This window comes from Sylvia atricapilla, chromosome Z (genome assembly GCF_009819655.1).
Source record: "Sylvia atricapilla isolate bSylAtr1 chromosome Z, bSylAtr1.pri, whole genome shotgun sequence".
In the NCBI taxonomy this organism is placed as follows: Eukaryota; Metazoa; Chordata; class Aves; order Passeriformes; family Sylviidae; genus Sylvia; species Sylvia atricapilla.
The window spans coordinates 995,442-1,011,746 of NC_089174.1; the positions used below are offsets into that span (position 1 = coordinate 995,442).

At 52.5% G+C, this 16,305-nt stretch overlaps 1 protein-coding gene across 1 annotated transcript; it reads right to left on the reverse strand.

The window, feature by feature from the left end:
- On the reverse strand, nt 1-15,680 carry TNMD (tenomodulin). The gene is made up of 8 exons (XM_066338878.1): nt 15,565-15,680; nt 8,177-8,444; nt 7,916-8,050; nt 4,638-4,778; nt 3,756-3,857; nt 1,801-1,954; nt 434-606; nt 1-210 (listed from the first exon to the last, which is right to left on the reverse strand). Exons 1-8 carry the CDS (start codon nt 15,678-15,680, stop codon nt 1-3), a joined length of 1,299 nt encoding a protein of 432 aa, XP_066194975.1.
- Between the last annotated feature and the right edge of the window lie 625 nt (nt 15,681-16,305).

Sequence of the window (16,305 nt, forward strand, 5' to 3'; positions counted from 1 at the left end):
CTACACCCTGCCCAGCATCCGCGCGATCCACCAGTTGCAGGGCATGATGATGCGGCAGATGACCCTCCCGCCCTGGTAGCAGTAGGGGTAGGGGTAGTAGCCCAGCAGCGGCTCGCAGACGCGCCGGCAGTAGCGGTTGGCACGGCGGCACTGGGCGCAGCAGTAGCCTCGCTCATCCCACAGAGGGTGGAACTCCAGCCCGTTCTCCGACTGCCGGGAAGAGAGGGAGTCAGCGCAGCGAGGCGCTCCTGCGGCTGAGGCACCCCAGGAGCACGGACAGGACAGCCTGGGAGGGCAGTCTGGGCACCCCAGAAGGGGAGCGGAGTTCCCTGGGAACATGGAGACACCCCAAGGGCGTGCACAGGGCATCTCAGTGCACGGGACACCCTGGGACCATGGCCAGGGCACCCCAGGGTGTGATTGCCTCACTCACGTAGTCATTGACGGGCAGGTCCTCCTCGGTGAGCTGCCGTGCCCGACGCTTGGACCCCGCCTGCCTGTCCTTCCCCAGCTCGTGGTCACTCCCTCCATCCAACCAGCTCTGGTTGTCCATCAGCAGCTCAGGGTCTTCTTCTTCTGCCCCCTCAAGGCTGGCCAGCTCAGGAGCTACAGCAAGAGTCCAAATGTTGCTGTCAATAAGCACGGAACAGGAGGACAAATGCAGCAGCAAGAATTAAATTCTACCAGAATTTGGTGCCAAGGTACACGGAAAGCCCACTGGCAAAGCAGTGCTCCATTGCCTCCTGCTCTCACCCAGTCTAGGGGATAAGGGACAGTGTAAGAGATACTGGGCCACTCTATCCCCATGCCCATGGCAGGGTGTGCTTGGTATCTCCTGCATGGGGCCGTGGGTGTGCAGAAGCACATCCTCATGGTGTGCTCGGCTGCTGGGGGCTGGATTTGTAGAGCCCCATCAAAGCAACAGGATTTGGGGCAGATCACAGCTCTCAGCTGAGGAAAGAACCGCTGCAGCAATAATTTCCTTTGTGAGGGAAGGTGCCAGACTGCCTTGGGACACTGCTGTTCTGGCAAAGGCTTTGGATGCACCTTGGTGACCCAGCTGGACTCACCGGCCCAGGACACTGCTGCAGATGGGGTCTGACAGCAGGGACAGGGAAGCACGAAGGGGACAGCAGTCAAGGACACCTGCTTCCCTCTGCATCAGGGAGCTCTGGTGCCCACCTGCCCCCTGGCCCACGGGTGAGCTGCCCAGTACCTGTGAGTGATGCCATGTGCCTCTGTGGCTGCAGAGCACAGGGAGTTTTCTCAGCAGGGATTTTTGAACTGGCTCATTCGGCTGGAAGTGGGTTAGAGAGAGCAGGTAATTACACCAGCAGATCTCAGAGGCCACAACCTCTGCGAGGGCTGTGTAGTGAGCAGCTGGAGGTGGCAACCCCGCCGTGTGATTTAGATGCAGATGTCTGCTCACACTCTGATGTTCATGTGGCGACGAGAATTTAGGCGTCCCAGTTTCCAGCAGCGCTGCTTTCTTTGCAGGTACAAGGGATTATACTTTCTTTTCCCCCTTGTTATGAGGAGGGTGGCCACTCTGCAAAGTGCAGGGCGGCGGGGAGCCAGCAGAAACAAGTGCTTTGAAGAGAGAAACTTCAGCCCCTGCTATTACATTGGCCCTGATCTCCTGTGGTCATGGGCAACACTGTGTTCATGTCTGAGATGTATAACGAGGCTGTGAAAGTGGGTTCCCACCATGTCACAGAGGGGGACGTGGCAGGGGGGCCACAGGGCTGTTCCCAGTGAGAGGGCTGATGAGCCCCCTGGGGAGGAGGTGGCTCCTGGTACCTGCTATTGGCCTGGGGTGGATCCAGAAGATGGTCACATTTTTGCAGATGTCAAAAATCTTGGAGCTCTTCAGGAATTCCTTGTTCTGAATGGGCTTTTCCCCGGGCACCCAAACCACAGACTGCTCAAAGTAGGTGGTGGTGATTTCTTGTCCCTGGGAGAAGAGCAAGATGTTACCCTGGCCTGGTGAGACACCCTGTTCCCACCACTGGCTGCTTCTCCTCCCTTTAGCTTAGAGGCACCTCTCCCCTCCCAGAGAGCAGCTGGAATTCACCTGCTTTGGCTCATGGTGCTCAGGGGATGCACATGCAATGTCCTGACAGCCCTCACCACCCTGCTTTCCTCTCTTAGCTCATCATCCAAGACCCTTTCCCTGCACAGTCCCCACTATCTGGAAGAGCCTTCTGGAGCCCCCCTAGTCGTTTAAAACACAAGATTAAAACACCTCTTCTCTACTTTGTTCCAAAGACTTAATTCCTCTCTCCTTCTGCTACTGATTTTTTGATCGAACACTTTAATTTACTCCTCACAGAAATTCCTTGCACGGCTGTATCCTGTAATTTATGCCACATGTCTCTGCCGTTGCATTAGTCCATGGTGTGTTTTGGCAGGCACTTAGGGAGGGAGATATATAAAGATTATTGGATGGGTCTGCGCTGAGCTCTCTGCCAAGGCAACGTTGTCTGTGCTGGTGGTGGTAGCCCATAGAGCAAGCTGGCAAAAAGCATTTTTTTGTCTCCAGAAGGCATCTAGAGCCGTATATCTCTTTTATAGAGCTTTTCCTTACTGCTCTGGGAAGTCGTAGGAAGGAGCCAACACAACCTGACCCAGTCTGGGTGATTTTTGGAGTCTCCGGTGGAAGCCGTGGGGTCGGGGAGGTGCTGCCTGCAGGACCTGGCAGCGTGCAGGCTCCGAGAAGACATGACTAGAGCTTAAATCTACATTTATCTCACTGGGTTTTACATTTCAGCTCTCTACCCGGGGCAATGTTCTGCTAAAGCCTGGGAAGTTATATCCCTTTTACGACGGTAGCTGAAAAGATCTATTAGCTTCTTAGGGCATAATCAAAGAATCGGTGTCTGGGAATTTGGGTCATGATTCAGGGAAATGTTTCTGCCCACGCTTCATTTCAAACACGTGTCCTGCTGGCGTTTTATCTGCAGCAGCTTCCCCAGGGGGGATTCAATCTGCTAACACCCGTCCTCGTCTTGCAAATGGGGGGGGCACGAAGGCTGTGCCACCACCAGGGCCCCGGGGACGGGGACAGGGACAAAGGACAACTGCTGCCAAGGGACTGAGCTGTCACTCCAGGTCACAGCGTCAGAGAGGGGTTAAATTATGGAGCTCACACTTTTTTTTTCCACGCGGCACGCAAGGCGTGAGGCTCCTTGCAGCGGGAGGCAGTGGGCAGTGAAATGGGTGCAGGAAGCAATCAGGCACATCAGTGGGACCAAGGTCCTTATGGACAAGGAAGTGACCCCAGATCGGTCCTTCCCACCTCTCAGGTCTGCACGTCAAGAGTTTTCTCAATTTGCATTTCTCAAATGTGGCTGCTCTTTTAAATCCCTCATTTCTGCCTCATTCTGTTTGAAAACATGAGGCTCAAATCTTGGAGAAACCAATTTGATTGACTTTTTGGTGCCTGCTAATCCTGAGCTGCCTTACGACCTTTTGACTACAACAGGATTATTGTTCTTGATCTCTGGTATTGTGCTGAGAGGCTTTTGTCTGTCGCTGTCTAATCCCGTCTCTTTTCACTTGTTTTTATAAGCAATCCTCTGAAATAAGATCATTTTATGAAGTGATCACAACTCATTATTTCTTTATTGCAGCATCTCTGGGAAGGCTGGAGCAGATGGGAGGGTGGCAGGAATGGCAGTCCCTGTGCCAGGGGGAGGAGTGGATTTCACAGGGCAGAGGGCAGAACAGAACTGCTCCCTGTTTCATTCACCTACCTCAAGCTCAGGGATCTTGTCCTCTGTTGTCTCAGGTAGAACTTTAGTCTGAGTTTTGATGAAACATTTTTGAAGTCCCACAAAGAAGATGCCGGTTATTCCCTACAGGATCAAGGCAAGCACCCAAAAAGCAGTCAGGGCAAAGAGTAGGATGAATAACCCACTAGAGGCAGGGTACAGCTGGAGGAGGAGGGTTTAGTCATAATTTTCCTGTTGCTATTTTTGTGCCAGTTCTGTTCAGCAGTGGTGCTAAGATGTACTAACAGGTTCTCATAAGGGATATTGCATTTTATGGTTCGGGAGAACTGGGCTTTTTACAAATATTTTAAGGCAGGTAGTCATAAAATTTTACTCTGCTCCTCTTCTCCTTATAACTATCATGAGCTCTCATCTCTCATTATCATAAATAAAAATATGCAGAAGAGCATCTGACCGTTATGGTTATATGAACATTCAGCCTCCAGTTCCTGCTAGGCTATTAGCTCAAAATTTTGCCATATGTCACTGTACAGGGTATTTCCCTACAAATTTTAATTAGGTTTCATAGAGAGCCTTCTACGGTGTCATGAGGTTTTAATGCTCTCCAGACAGACAAATGTGCTGGGCTCAGGTAGAGTGATGATCATTGCCTTCCTTTGCAAGGGTAAATCCAATAACTAGGTCTCTCTTCTAAGATGCATTTCACTGGAACTGAATCACACCACTATTAAATACAGGTGGAAACTTACGTAGATAACAGATCTCCTTTCCTTTGAGAGCATCCCCAGCGTGCCTGGGTCTTGCTCTCCCTGATGCAGGAATAAATAGTCCTGGGATTTGCTCCAGTGAGTGCCCAGTGTCCTACAGAATCCCATCAGCTCAGGGACAAGCTGCCACACTCACGTTTTTGAAGTCATGGATCTCCAGGATCTCCTCAGTGCCATTCCCGCTGCTGAAGGTCTCTGTCCTGGCCAGTGGGTCAATCTCCATCACAATCTTCTTCTTCTCGCCGCTGCTGAGGAACGTGTGTTCCATGTCATAGACCTGGGAGGCCAAAGCCACACGGGGGTCAGCTCAGCACCCCTCTGGATTCACAGGCTGTCCAGTGGGAGGACAGGAAGGTGCCGGGGACCCTGCCCTGGGACTGCCTGCTTCCTGACAGCCCAGCCCTGAGCCAGAGCAGCCACCAGGACAGCACCAGGAGAGGCAGCTCCCAGGAAGGAGCCTGGGCTGGGGGAAAGGGCAGGACGAGGGGTAGCGTGTGTCAGGCCTGGGAGAAGATCCTCCTCCCACACCTGCACCGGGAGCTTTGCCACAGCTCGGCCTTTGCTGGTGCTTTCTGTGGCATGGGTCTGGTTACATCCCGGGCCGGGCTGAATTCCCGAATCCACAGGTACTTCCTTCTCCCTTCTCCCTAGCTCCTTTGTTCCACGCTGCATCCCTGGCTTGCTTGCTCCCTCGCTGTGTCCCCGGCTCACCTGCTCCACCGTGTCCTCCCCGGCTTCCTCCCTCCATCCCTGCGCCTTCTGTTCCCCCTGAAAGGCAGAGGTAAGAGCCTCTCTCTGCCTGGAGGAGATCAAGGATTGCCTGCGCATCAAAGACCTCCTCGAGGGCTGCAGCAGAGCTCCGGGGCGCAGCAGCTGGCTCCCCAGGCTGGAGATCCTGGCGATCCATCCCCGCGGGGAGCATCCCGCTGCCGCTCCAGGTGCTCTCCGCGCCCCGCCAGCCCCCTGCGCATCCTGACCCTTACGGGATGAGTTGTGCCAGATGCTGTCTGAAGCACAGAAACGATCCTGCCGGCGCGGCGATGCCCCGGGAGCCCTCGCTTCCCAAATCAAAGGGCGCTGCGTGGAAGGAAAGGGTTTGTGCAGATCCCGCGGGGCAGAGGTGGAGGCACGGGGATGGGAGAGCCCCGCTCACCCCACGGCATGGCCATGCAGCCGGGTTCCAAGCAGGTTCCACACTGGTGTGGGGCTGGAGCTCTGCCTTTAGTGCCAGCCCAAACCCCCTTTCACGCCCCTGGTTCCTGCACATCCTCCCCTTGGGTGGTTCAAAGCCTCTCAGCAGTGTTCCCAGCAGTGGTATCCCCTCTTTGGCGTCAGCTGGGTGCAGAACTGGCCGTGCAGATGGGAACTGATGGGTACGTTCACCCCTGCTCAAAGGTTAGAGGAGTGATGTGTGCCTTGGCAGCCGTGGACATCTCCTGTTGGTCTGCAGGAAGACTTTGTAAAGATATATAGCTCTCAATGGATTTTATGATATGGTAAAACAGTCTGAAGCCTGAAGTGAGTGGAAGGCCATTGGGTTTGACTGACAAAACGCACACAGTGCCATAAATCATTTCAAGGAGGGCAGGATCCCGGGTGGCACCTTACCTTCAAGTGCCTCTCCATTTACAAAGAATTACTTTGGCCAGCACTGCAGCCAGCTAACCCACTTGGGCTTTGCCAGCTCTGTGCTGCTCAGAGAGCTATGAGATGTTTTATAGGGCTAAAAATGACACTTGCTGGTGAATGGTTGAAATATGTCCCTCTGCAAGGCTGTGATGAACCCCTCGTTAGCTGAATCATCAGCTGTGCTGGCCAGAGTGGAGGCTGCTGTGCAGAGGGCAGAGCCGTGTCCAAGGCCACCCCTCAGAGGAACAACTCTTCTTTCAAGCTTTTTTTTTTTTTTTTTCCCACTCTCCAGTTACATGAAGGAAGCTTGAAGGGCTTTGTTTTCTTCAAAGAGTTTAATTCCCTTTGGCTGATATTTTTGAGCATTACAGACTTCCAGCCCCCACAACCTGCTTTGTCCTGAGGATTCTGGACCAGCTGGAGAAGCCCCACAGGCACAGGGGCAGGGCTGTGCTGGGCTCTGGGGGTGTCTGTGTGCAGCTCCACTGCAGGAACAGCTCTCCTTTCTCGTGACCTCACACCCTACCTGCCTGCCCATCAGGTGTTGGGGAGTGCTGGATGGACTCCATCCTCCTCCACCAGTGCCACCAGTGAGCACACACAGACCTCCAGTTGTGGATCTCCTTTCTGAGGCTGTGGCTTAGTCTCTGCGCTGCCTGCTTGGAGAAAACCTCCCCTCCAGGGGTTAACAGCCTCTTCTCCTCATGGCTGGCACGACCCCTGTTTTTCTAGGAACAGTAGAGACTTTATAATCGTCTTGGCAGGATTCTGGAGGAACATATGGCTTTTATTGTTTTTTCTTTTATTTCGGGGGGTATTTATTTCTATTCGCTGATAAGAAGATAAAGTTTCCAGCGAGCAGGGTGCTTCCTCTGCCTGGCAGGAGGGCAGCCTGGCCAGGCTGGAGCAGCTCCAGGATGGGGCAGGGAGGAGACTGGAGATGCCAGCGTGGGAAAGAGGCTGCCTTGGCTGTGCACAGGAATTTTGGAGATGTTCTTAAGAGCCAGCAAAACCCACTGGTGATGGGGTGCAAAGCAGGGCCTCTGGGATGAGCATGGAAATGCAAAGGAAAGGAGCATGAGGGGGGGGCTCCGGGCAGGCTGCTGGTTTCAAGGTTAAAGGATTTAGTTGGGGTTTGGGAAAGGGCTTTGGCAGCAGGATGCTGGGTGGCAGCGGGCAGGGATGCAGAGTGCTGCTGCCACCCCGACACGCCTGGCACTTACAGCAGTGTCCCTCTGCAGCTGGGAACAAACGAGCCCAATCCAGTTAGCAGGAGCTCCTCCAGAAGCTAATCCGTCTCACCGTCCCTCACATTGCAGACACATTAAAGTAAGAAATATAATCCATGACAATCAATCACCACTGCGTCCTGGCTTTCTCTCCTCTTTATGCGGTGGCATAATGACTTTTCCACCGGTTTCTGGCAAGATAATTGAAATGAAATGGAAAATATTTTCTTACTTGTCATAAAATTTGCTGCCGGTGAAATAAGAGTAATTTTAACTCTTCATGGCGGAGCTCCCATCCCCTGTAATTGTCAACTGGGGAAAGAATGTGGTGACAGGGAAAGAAACCCAGCCTGTATAAAGTAAAAGCTAGTTATGAATAATACAAAGATTTTTAAAAAGTCCTTTGAATACCTGTGGTCTGAGAAGACGCATTTTGTGAAGCTGCCTGGTTTTTGGAGAGTTGTTGAAAGTTTCAGTGAGTCAGGGGGAGGGGGGACAGGTCTGTGCGGGGAAGCAACGCTCCGAAAAGCTTGCATCAAAAAGTTTTTTTACTTACTTTTCTGGGCGCTGGGTTCCAGAGGTATTTGACACCAAAAAATATCAGAATGAGGGAAAGGAGCAGCACGCTGAAGAGCAGTCCACAGAGCTGATAGCCGGGGCAGCTCCTCTTCCTCGCCTTGGCTGCCTCTGCCTGTTGAAGGACAGAGCAGTGACAGCCAGGACGCGCTGGGGGCCCCGGGGGGGAGGAGGACACGCGGGTATCAGACATCCCTGGCCCTGCAGGGACGCGGGGTGGCCGGGCAAGCCGTGCACTTACGTCCAGACAGCGGCAGTCCTCCGCGCTGCGCCGAGCCGTGCCGCCCATGGTCTCCTCGGTGTGCGCGGAGCCAGCGCGCTCCGAGGTGGAGTTACAGAGGCTCCGGCTGCACACGCGGTGGGAAGGCTGGGACACGGCCACCCCCACGGAGGGGCAGCCAGCTCTCCTGCAGTGCCGCAGCGCCGTCCCCACGCCGCCGGACACGCCGAGCCCCGCGGCGAGGCTGTCGCACTCGTCCGGGGACACGCTGCTGGCCTGAGCTCTGCCCCTTGTGCCAGCGCATGGGGGTGCCCAGACTGCCTGTCCCCCGTGAGCCTGGGGACAGGGACATGGCTGCAGTGCTCATGAGGGTGTGGGAACAGCCCAGGAGCTGCCAGCGGGGTCCCTGCATGGCGTGGGGACATGGCCATGGCAGGGGGACATGGCCATGGCAAAGGGACATGGCCATGGCAAAGGGACACAGGCATGGCAAGGGGACATGGCCATGGCAAAGGGACATGGGCATAGCAAACGGACACAAGCATGGCAAGGGGACACAGAAATGGCATGGGGACATGGGAATAGCAAAGGGACACAGGCATGGCAAGGGGACGTGGTCATGGCAAGGAGAGATGGGCATGGCATGGGGACACAGGAATGGCATGGGGACACAGAAATGGCACGGGGACATGGGAATGGCAAGGGGACACACACGTGCACACAGGTGTGTGTGTAACCGTGCAGACAGGTGAGCAGGGTGTGCATGGCTGTGCACGGCCATGCAGGGTGCACACCTGTGCAGCGTGTGTGTGGGGTGAGGCCCGAGCTCTCCACATTGTGCACAGCCTTACCCCAAGTTTGGCCTAGCCAGGAATTTCCTGACTGACTTCTTTTTTCTTTTTTTCTGTGTTCAAAAATTTCCATTTGTTGAAATCGTAGCATTTCTTCATGGAAATGAACCCATCCTAAGAAAGGCTTTCAGAAATCCAGCATGAGGTTTCTGGTCTGAACAGGATGAGGCTCCCTGGTGTAGGAGAGCTGGCATGGACTTTTTTTCCAAGCTGCTTACTCTAATAAAAACCCAAAGTGCATCATGCACTAATTAAAATTGCACTGAAAAAAGAAAATCCACATCGAGTTCTGCTCAGGATGAGAAATGGAGAAAGAAATTGCTTTTAGCAGGTCTGGCACTGGCTTTGTGAGCATTGGGATGTTGCTGCCTGCAACCTGGGGCAAATCCCAGAGGGACAGAAGTGGAGATGCTGAATGGCCTGGGGAGAGCACTGTGCACATGTGTGGGCTGGGAGGGTGCCCTGGTGTGGATCTGCTCCCTGCAAAGGGGTTTGGGCTCCCTGGCCCCAGAGCAGCAGGAGCTCCTCACCCCACAGCCCCTCAGCAGTGCCAGGGGTGTAAAACCCACTGGAGGGGTTTAATATTTGAGATGTACATAACAGAAGGGATACATACTGACGAGGTTATTTGGAGGAGAAAAAAAACCAAACCCTTTTTAATGGAAAGCAATCACAGGCAGCCTTTGAAAACATCTGAGAGGTTTTGGAAATCTAAATGCAGCAAATCTGTGCAGGCACCAGGCTTGTCTGTCTCCACTTCCAACCAGAAAGTTCCATCTCGGAAGCTTTTGTTATTCACTGGAAACTCAAGTATTTGAAAACATTTTCTTTTCTTGTCAAAATTAGAGTTTCAGAGGAAAACTTTGGAGCAGCTCTGCTGAAAGATGGTTCTGATTACAGGAAAGAATTACAGCAGTGCTGCTAAGCAGACATAATTGATCAGCAGATCTTCACCATATCCCCCACTCAAGGCACAGGAAACACTGCAAATACCACTCATAGACCAAATTAGGCATTATTATTTTATTACTGTTGTAAGGTAAATGTCAAGCTTTTTAATGGCAATCACTGTAACTCCATCAGGAGTCGGGTGTCTGAATTAGCTGCAAGAGGTGAGAACCTCCCAGGGCTGGGAGTTAATAAAATTCAATAAATATCACAGGTCCCTTCCAGCACTTGGAGAGGCCAGGGTGGGGGTGTGGGGGATCCTGTGGCTGGGCTGCAGCCCTTGGCATGCTGATCCTGCAGAACTGGGCACAGGAGGGCTGGGGGCAGTGGGCTGAGCACAGGCACTGCACTCACACCCGTGGGCACAGCAGCCCCAGGGCCAGCTCAGCCCAGGGACTCCTGGCCACACAGAGGGCAGGGAGCAGGATGAGAGCCCTGCTCACTGCTGCTCTCCCCAAAAAGAGTCATGAATAGCCAGCCTTGGATTGGGGGTTTGCACATCAAGCCCCTGTGCAGCCCCAGGTGCCCCACTCAGCACCTGTGGCTGTGTCACAGCCAAGGAGACAGATCGTTGGGATGCAGAGAGGGACAGAAACTGCAGAATGACACTCATGAAAAATGTTGGGTTTTTTCCCCACCGCCTCGCCATTCCCCAATGCTCTGGCTCAGGCTTCAGCATTTTAGAGGGAAAAATAAAACTATTTTATAAGAAAAGACAACAATTTTTGGGGAAAACCCCTTAGTGTCTTTAAGATGACAACGAGGTTCTCTGTATAAAAGGCAGTTCTGATTAAAATCTCCCATCAATGCCAATGGAGAGGGAACAATTACTAATTTTCCATGAAGCTAATGAGACTGAGTATATATGACAGGGGAGAATTTAATCTGATGTGAACTGAGGAAGAGAAGCAATACTGATATTAATGTGTGACTAATTGATACCCAGAAGAACATTTGAAATGATTAAAAGGCATTTGATTTTTATACAGGACAATAGGAGGCTCATTGGCTATGACTGGTGCATCCTTTCAGTTTTTTACTCCTTGTTCCAATTTGCCCAGAAAAATCTATCATTTCTGCAGCGTAGCTTGACTGCTGCATAAAAATCTCTGTGCCTGGAAATGTTATACCAAGAAATTCCTCCTGGACAGCACAAAGTATTGTACACGGTGTGAGCGGGAGTGAGCAGCCTGGCAGAAATAAAACTGGTCCCCAAACCACCAAAAAGCAGCCCCTCAAAGCAGTGGGGTTTGGGCAGCAGCCTCCAGCTGAAAGCCCCTCGTGATTAATATCATGCTCTTTGTTATAATGAAAAACCCATTAAGGTCAGTGGCAGCATCTCTGAGCAGCACTAAATTGGAACGATGGAGACAGTAAAGTTAAAAATGAGCCATAATATTAATGTGGATAGTGAATTAATTGGGCAATTCCATAGGTAGTAAGTAAATCATATCATTTACTGTGGCACGTGGTGCCACGCAGCTCTCACTGCTGGCAGTGGTGACACCTGTTCCTGGATGGAGCCAGAGGAGCAGCACAGAGCCACAGGGCCCTAGGGACCTCACTGTGTCCACCTCCATGGTGGCCCTTATCTGCCACTGGGAGAACTCGCAGTAGGGAAAACGCCTCTTGTTTTCCTCTTTTTGGTGCTGCAGCCCCAAGCATGTCCAGAATGCTGACTGACAGCGTGGCTGAAGTGCTGCATCCCTGTCCCGAGGTGCTTTTCCCTCCACCCTCAGTGTGCTGTCAGGATCCCTTTGCGGCTGCACCCACAAAGTTTTACCAGTCTGCTGGTAGACGTGGAGTGGCTGTTCCTCTCGTTTGGGTGTGTCTCTCAGGAAAGGCTTCCTTACCCCAGAGGATTTGCAGGGCCACCAGACTGTCACCTGCTGCTTTTGTGCCTTGTGCTGGGATGCCCCGTGGGGGCTGAGGGCAGGGATTTGTACCGTGGTGAAGGATTTGCAGCATGTGGCTCGGGCTGATGGCTCCCTCTCCGCTTCCAGCAAACACAGAAAGGGAAAAACCACATATAAAAGAAAGGTGCTCATTAGCCAGTGCCTGATTACCCAGAACTGTCTTTGCTTCAAACCATCCAATTTTGGGTAACATTTGCCAGATGAGAGGACGTGTGCCTCCTCTTATCAAGCAGCCACACACGGCCTCAGCCGAAGGTTTCAGTGAGGGAGATTTCAGTAATTGGCCTATTCATCATTCATTGTTTATCTTAAGTTCACATAGTCGTGGGGAACTCCAGAGACATCCTTGATTCAACTTAAGAAACTTAATCATTATGATAAAACTGCTCGGGGAGCTGGAGTTCATGTCGGGGAGGCGCGTGGCCATGTGGCACTCCAGCAGCTGCTACTTGCAGCAAATTACTCAAAGCTGACAAAGCTTTGGGAGAGAACAGAACAAGATAAATTCGTGGTGGCCGTTCTGACGGAGGCTCCCAGAAAGTTATTACGGCAGGCACGCGCTTCCCCTGCTCACAGCCCATGAAAAATCCCACTCCTCTGAGCTCCGGGGACAGCTGCCTCAGCGCTGCTCCCTCAACTCCCTCGTCAACAGAAGTTATTAACAGAGCTGGAGAGTTTTATCCAAATGCCAGTTTCATCTTGATAAATAACAATTTCACGTCTCTGTTCTACCAGATGACTACACAGTTTTGCTTCAAACACTTAACTTCTCCCGAAATGCTTTTCCCCCCGTGCACGAGGCTCAGCTCGGCTATGGGATGTGTGCTGAGCGGTTTTTATTTTCACAGGGGCTTTGAATACCTGTAATGCAAAACCCAAACCCATAACGCTGCACTATCCTAAGTCACTTTTCCCAATAAAGAGCTGCTTCCTACTGGGACAGCTAAAAATGTAATTGAAAGCTCCGTGTGTGTTGGTGCCACACCAAGAAGCCTTTCATTAGGAATAGTTTGAGGAACAGTCAGCAGCTCCTCTGGGACGTGCAGGAAAGGAGAGCAAGAAGAGGATAACCTGGGGTTGGTGTCACCCCCTGCCCTGCAGTGATGTCCCCCTGTCCCCCATCACCCAAAAGCACCTCAGGGTGTTACTGAGTTCCCTGCTCACAGCAGGGATGCTCGGAGTGATGCCAAGGCTCTGCTGGCAGCAGTTAATTGCCAGCCTGCTTCATTAGCAGCAGGCAGTTTTGTGATGACTGTGTCTGAGGGGAGGGAGGGGGATGAGGCTGGCCTGGCTGCTGGGAGAGGTGCAGGTGTGGTGCTGCAGGTGTGGGGGTGCAGTGTAGGGTGCAGGGATGCTCTGGGTACCTGCAATAAACCCATCAGCACGGGGAGGAACTGCCCATCTGCATGTGGAACACCCATCTGAGGAGCTGCCAGGTCAGTGTCTTACCTCACCTGAGAACCTGGCAGGGGGAAACCTACAGGGAGCAGAAAAATTTTGGTTAAAGGGACTTCATTGCTTTGGGATTGTGTGAAGAGAATAACCAGCACTCTCTCACTGCTCAGCAAAACTGAAGTGTTTAATGTTAGCATATTGAACATTTCCTACCTAATCAGTGCAGTACCACCATGCCTCCTGCCTTATTTTACTGTCACCTGATACATGCATTAATGTTGTTTACTCTAAAGCAAATGAAGAAAGAGTTGAGGTTACTCCCACATGCTACTAATCAAGAAAGGATCCATTAAACTGAAGAATTTCAACAGAGTTAGTTTTTCTTTGATCGTCATTAAATCTCCCATTGATGGCTTTTACCATTAATTGCCCCGTGATGATGCAAACAACATTTTCCCTCGTCCTTTGAGACCACAGGCAGCTGCAGCCCAGTGATGGGAGGATGAATTCCCCGGGTCCCCTGGGCGCACTGAGGTTCCTGGGGAGATTCTGAGGCTCAGGAGATGGGGATTTACCTGTTTTTTTTCCAGTGAAACCTCCATGCAGCCTCACCTGTTTCCCTGCACCTCCAGCTCTGCTGCTGCCTCTTTCCCAGCTCTCACATGTACAGTCAAGCTGTTCACAGCCCCAGGGCCCTTTTGGAAAAAAAAAACCCAGCTATTTTAAAAATCAATAAAATAAATAAAACGAACCAAAGTCAGCATGATTGCCCACGTCTGCCTCAAATAGAACTAAGTGATGAAAGGCTCTGTAACCCCAGGAGTTTTGGGGATCATCAGCTGCTGCTGGCCTCCCTCTGGATGTTTCCTGGCAGCTGGGGGGGCCTGGGGGTGCCCAGATGGGGGGGACATGCTTCTTCCTGGGGCATCAGGAGCTCCTTGTGCACAGAGGTGGTTGGAACCAAGGCTGCTGAGCTGCCTGGGAGGGTTTGTAGGGGATGGGGTGTCTATAGGGGGATTTGGGGCATGCCCTTTGTGGCAGAATGGGGCTGCAAGGGCTCCCAGCAGCAGCGTGTGCTGAGAGCAGAGGATCAGCAAGAGGAAACAGAGGAAAGAGGCAGGAAAGAGAGGTGGGAGGAGGTGCACACAGGTGAGGTGGGAGCTGTGGGTCAGCGTTGGAATGCTAGGAATTCCGATTTAGGATTTTAATATATAGTAGTAATATGTGTGAGTCAAGATGAAGGATTTTGGGAGTTGTCTGAGTCCTTCTTCTTTACCTTCTTCCTCCTTTTCTTCATGGGTTTGGGTGGGTTTCTGTAACTGAGTGAAAAGGTCTGCATTGCAGGCCTTGGGGGGTCACCAGTGGGTCAAAAACATAAATAATACAGGTGTCACCTCGTTATTGGGGGATTATCATTTAAATAGCCTTGGAAAGAGTTAGAAGCTCTCTGTCGGGGGGGTTTCCTCACCCGAGATTTAGATTGTTTAAAGTCCTTGGCCCTCTAAAAAGCCCTGAGTCGCGTCCGTGTAAAAAAGCAGAGTCCTCAAGGTCTGTTTTCAGATTTCTCGTGTTGTTTATTATTTGATATCTCAGAATTTTCTCTGCTCCCAGCCGAGGTCTGGACAGCAGCTGGGACACGAGGCGACTGCCCCACAGATGGGATGTCCCCTAACATTTATACAGATAACTACGTACTGGTTATTTACTATTTTGTGCCAATGCCCAGTGCCCACACCAGAAGTGACATTCCACTTTGGTCCAATCCACTCTGACTACTTTGTGCCATCACCGCCCCAAAAAATGGAAGAAGGAGAAGTACATAAGGTACCACCCAAATTCCATCTTGTCCCCATTTACTTCTATTCTAAAAATTCTAAATCTATTAAATTCTATATCATCTACTGCACTAAACTACTGTTTTCACATCCTGGAGGTTTGTAATTCCTTTTGCGGTGTTGGAAGCTTTTCCCATGGATCAAAATCAAACCCGGTGTCTCCCTGGGCTCTGTGCCAAGGTCTCTGAGCCCCTGGACCGTCTCCACACCCCCTGTGCAGGGCTCAAACTCCTTTCCTCAGGTCCCAGGCCATCCAAGGGGATGTCCTGGACTCCAACACTCTCCATTTCACCTCATTTTCCTGGCACTCTAGCTGGAGCTCACTGTAGGTGAATCCGTATACAGATAAAATACAATAAACAACCAAGTCGAAACTCAATCCTGCTTTTCCCTGTCTCTCATCCTGACCTTGGCAGAGATAAACCAAAACCACCACAGGTGAGGGCTGTGAGGTGGGCACTGACCAGCCCTGCTGCTGTGCCAGTGGCAGCTGTGCCAGGCTGGGCTGTGTGCCCACGGGGCAGCGATGGTAGGGGACGGTCTCCTCCTCCTCCTGCCCTGCTCTCTCCTCCTCAGCCATGTGTGGAGGCAGATGGGCTGCCAAGGGCTGCAGAGGGGACACGGGGAGCACACTGGTGCTGTGGTGCCGTGGCACACACTGCCAGGGTGGGCTGGTAGCTGGTCTGGGCACAGAGCAGCTGCTGGGCTGTCCCTGCTCAGCTCTGGGGGCACCCACCTCCAGAGGCTGCTGCAGGGGTCAGTCCAGAGAGGACTGTGGGACAGAGACATGCTGGGGGTTGTTCCAGGAGCTGGTGTCCCACTGGAGTCCCCCTGTTGGAACCTGGGGGACTCAGCTATTGCCCTCTGGGGAGGTGCCACATCCCAGGGCACTGGTCCTTGGGGAGGGTCCCCCAGCAGCTGTGCTGGGGTCTGTAGGAGGGCTGGCCTGCCCCCGAAGGTGCTGGGCCCCATTCTGTGCCCCATAAGCTCCTTCCCTCACAGCCAGGCTGGCTGCAGCTCTGTCCTTTCCTTGACTCAGTGAGGCTTTGCCTTTGGGCTCACTCACCCACTTGTGCTGTGTGGGGTGCATCTGCCCTCACCTTCCACCCCACAGACCCCCGAGGGTCAGCTGGCTGTCCCAGCCTGGCTGTGCCCCACAGAGCCCACTGAGACAGCCCCTGTGCCTTTGGAGCAGCCTGGGAATG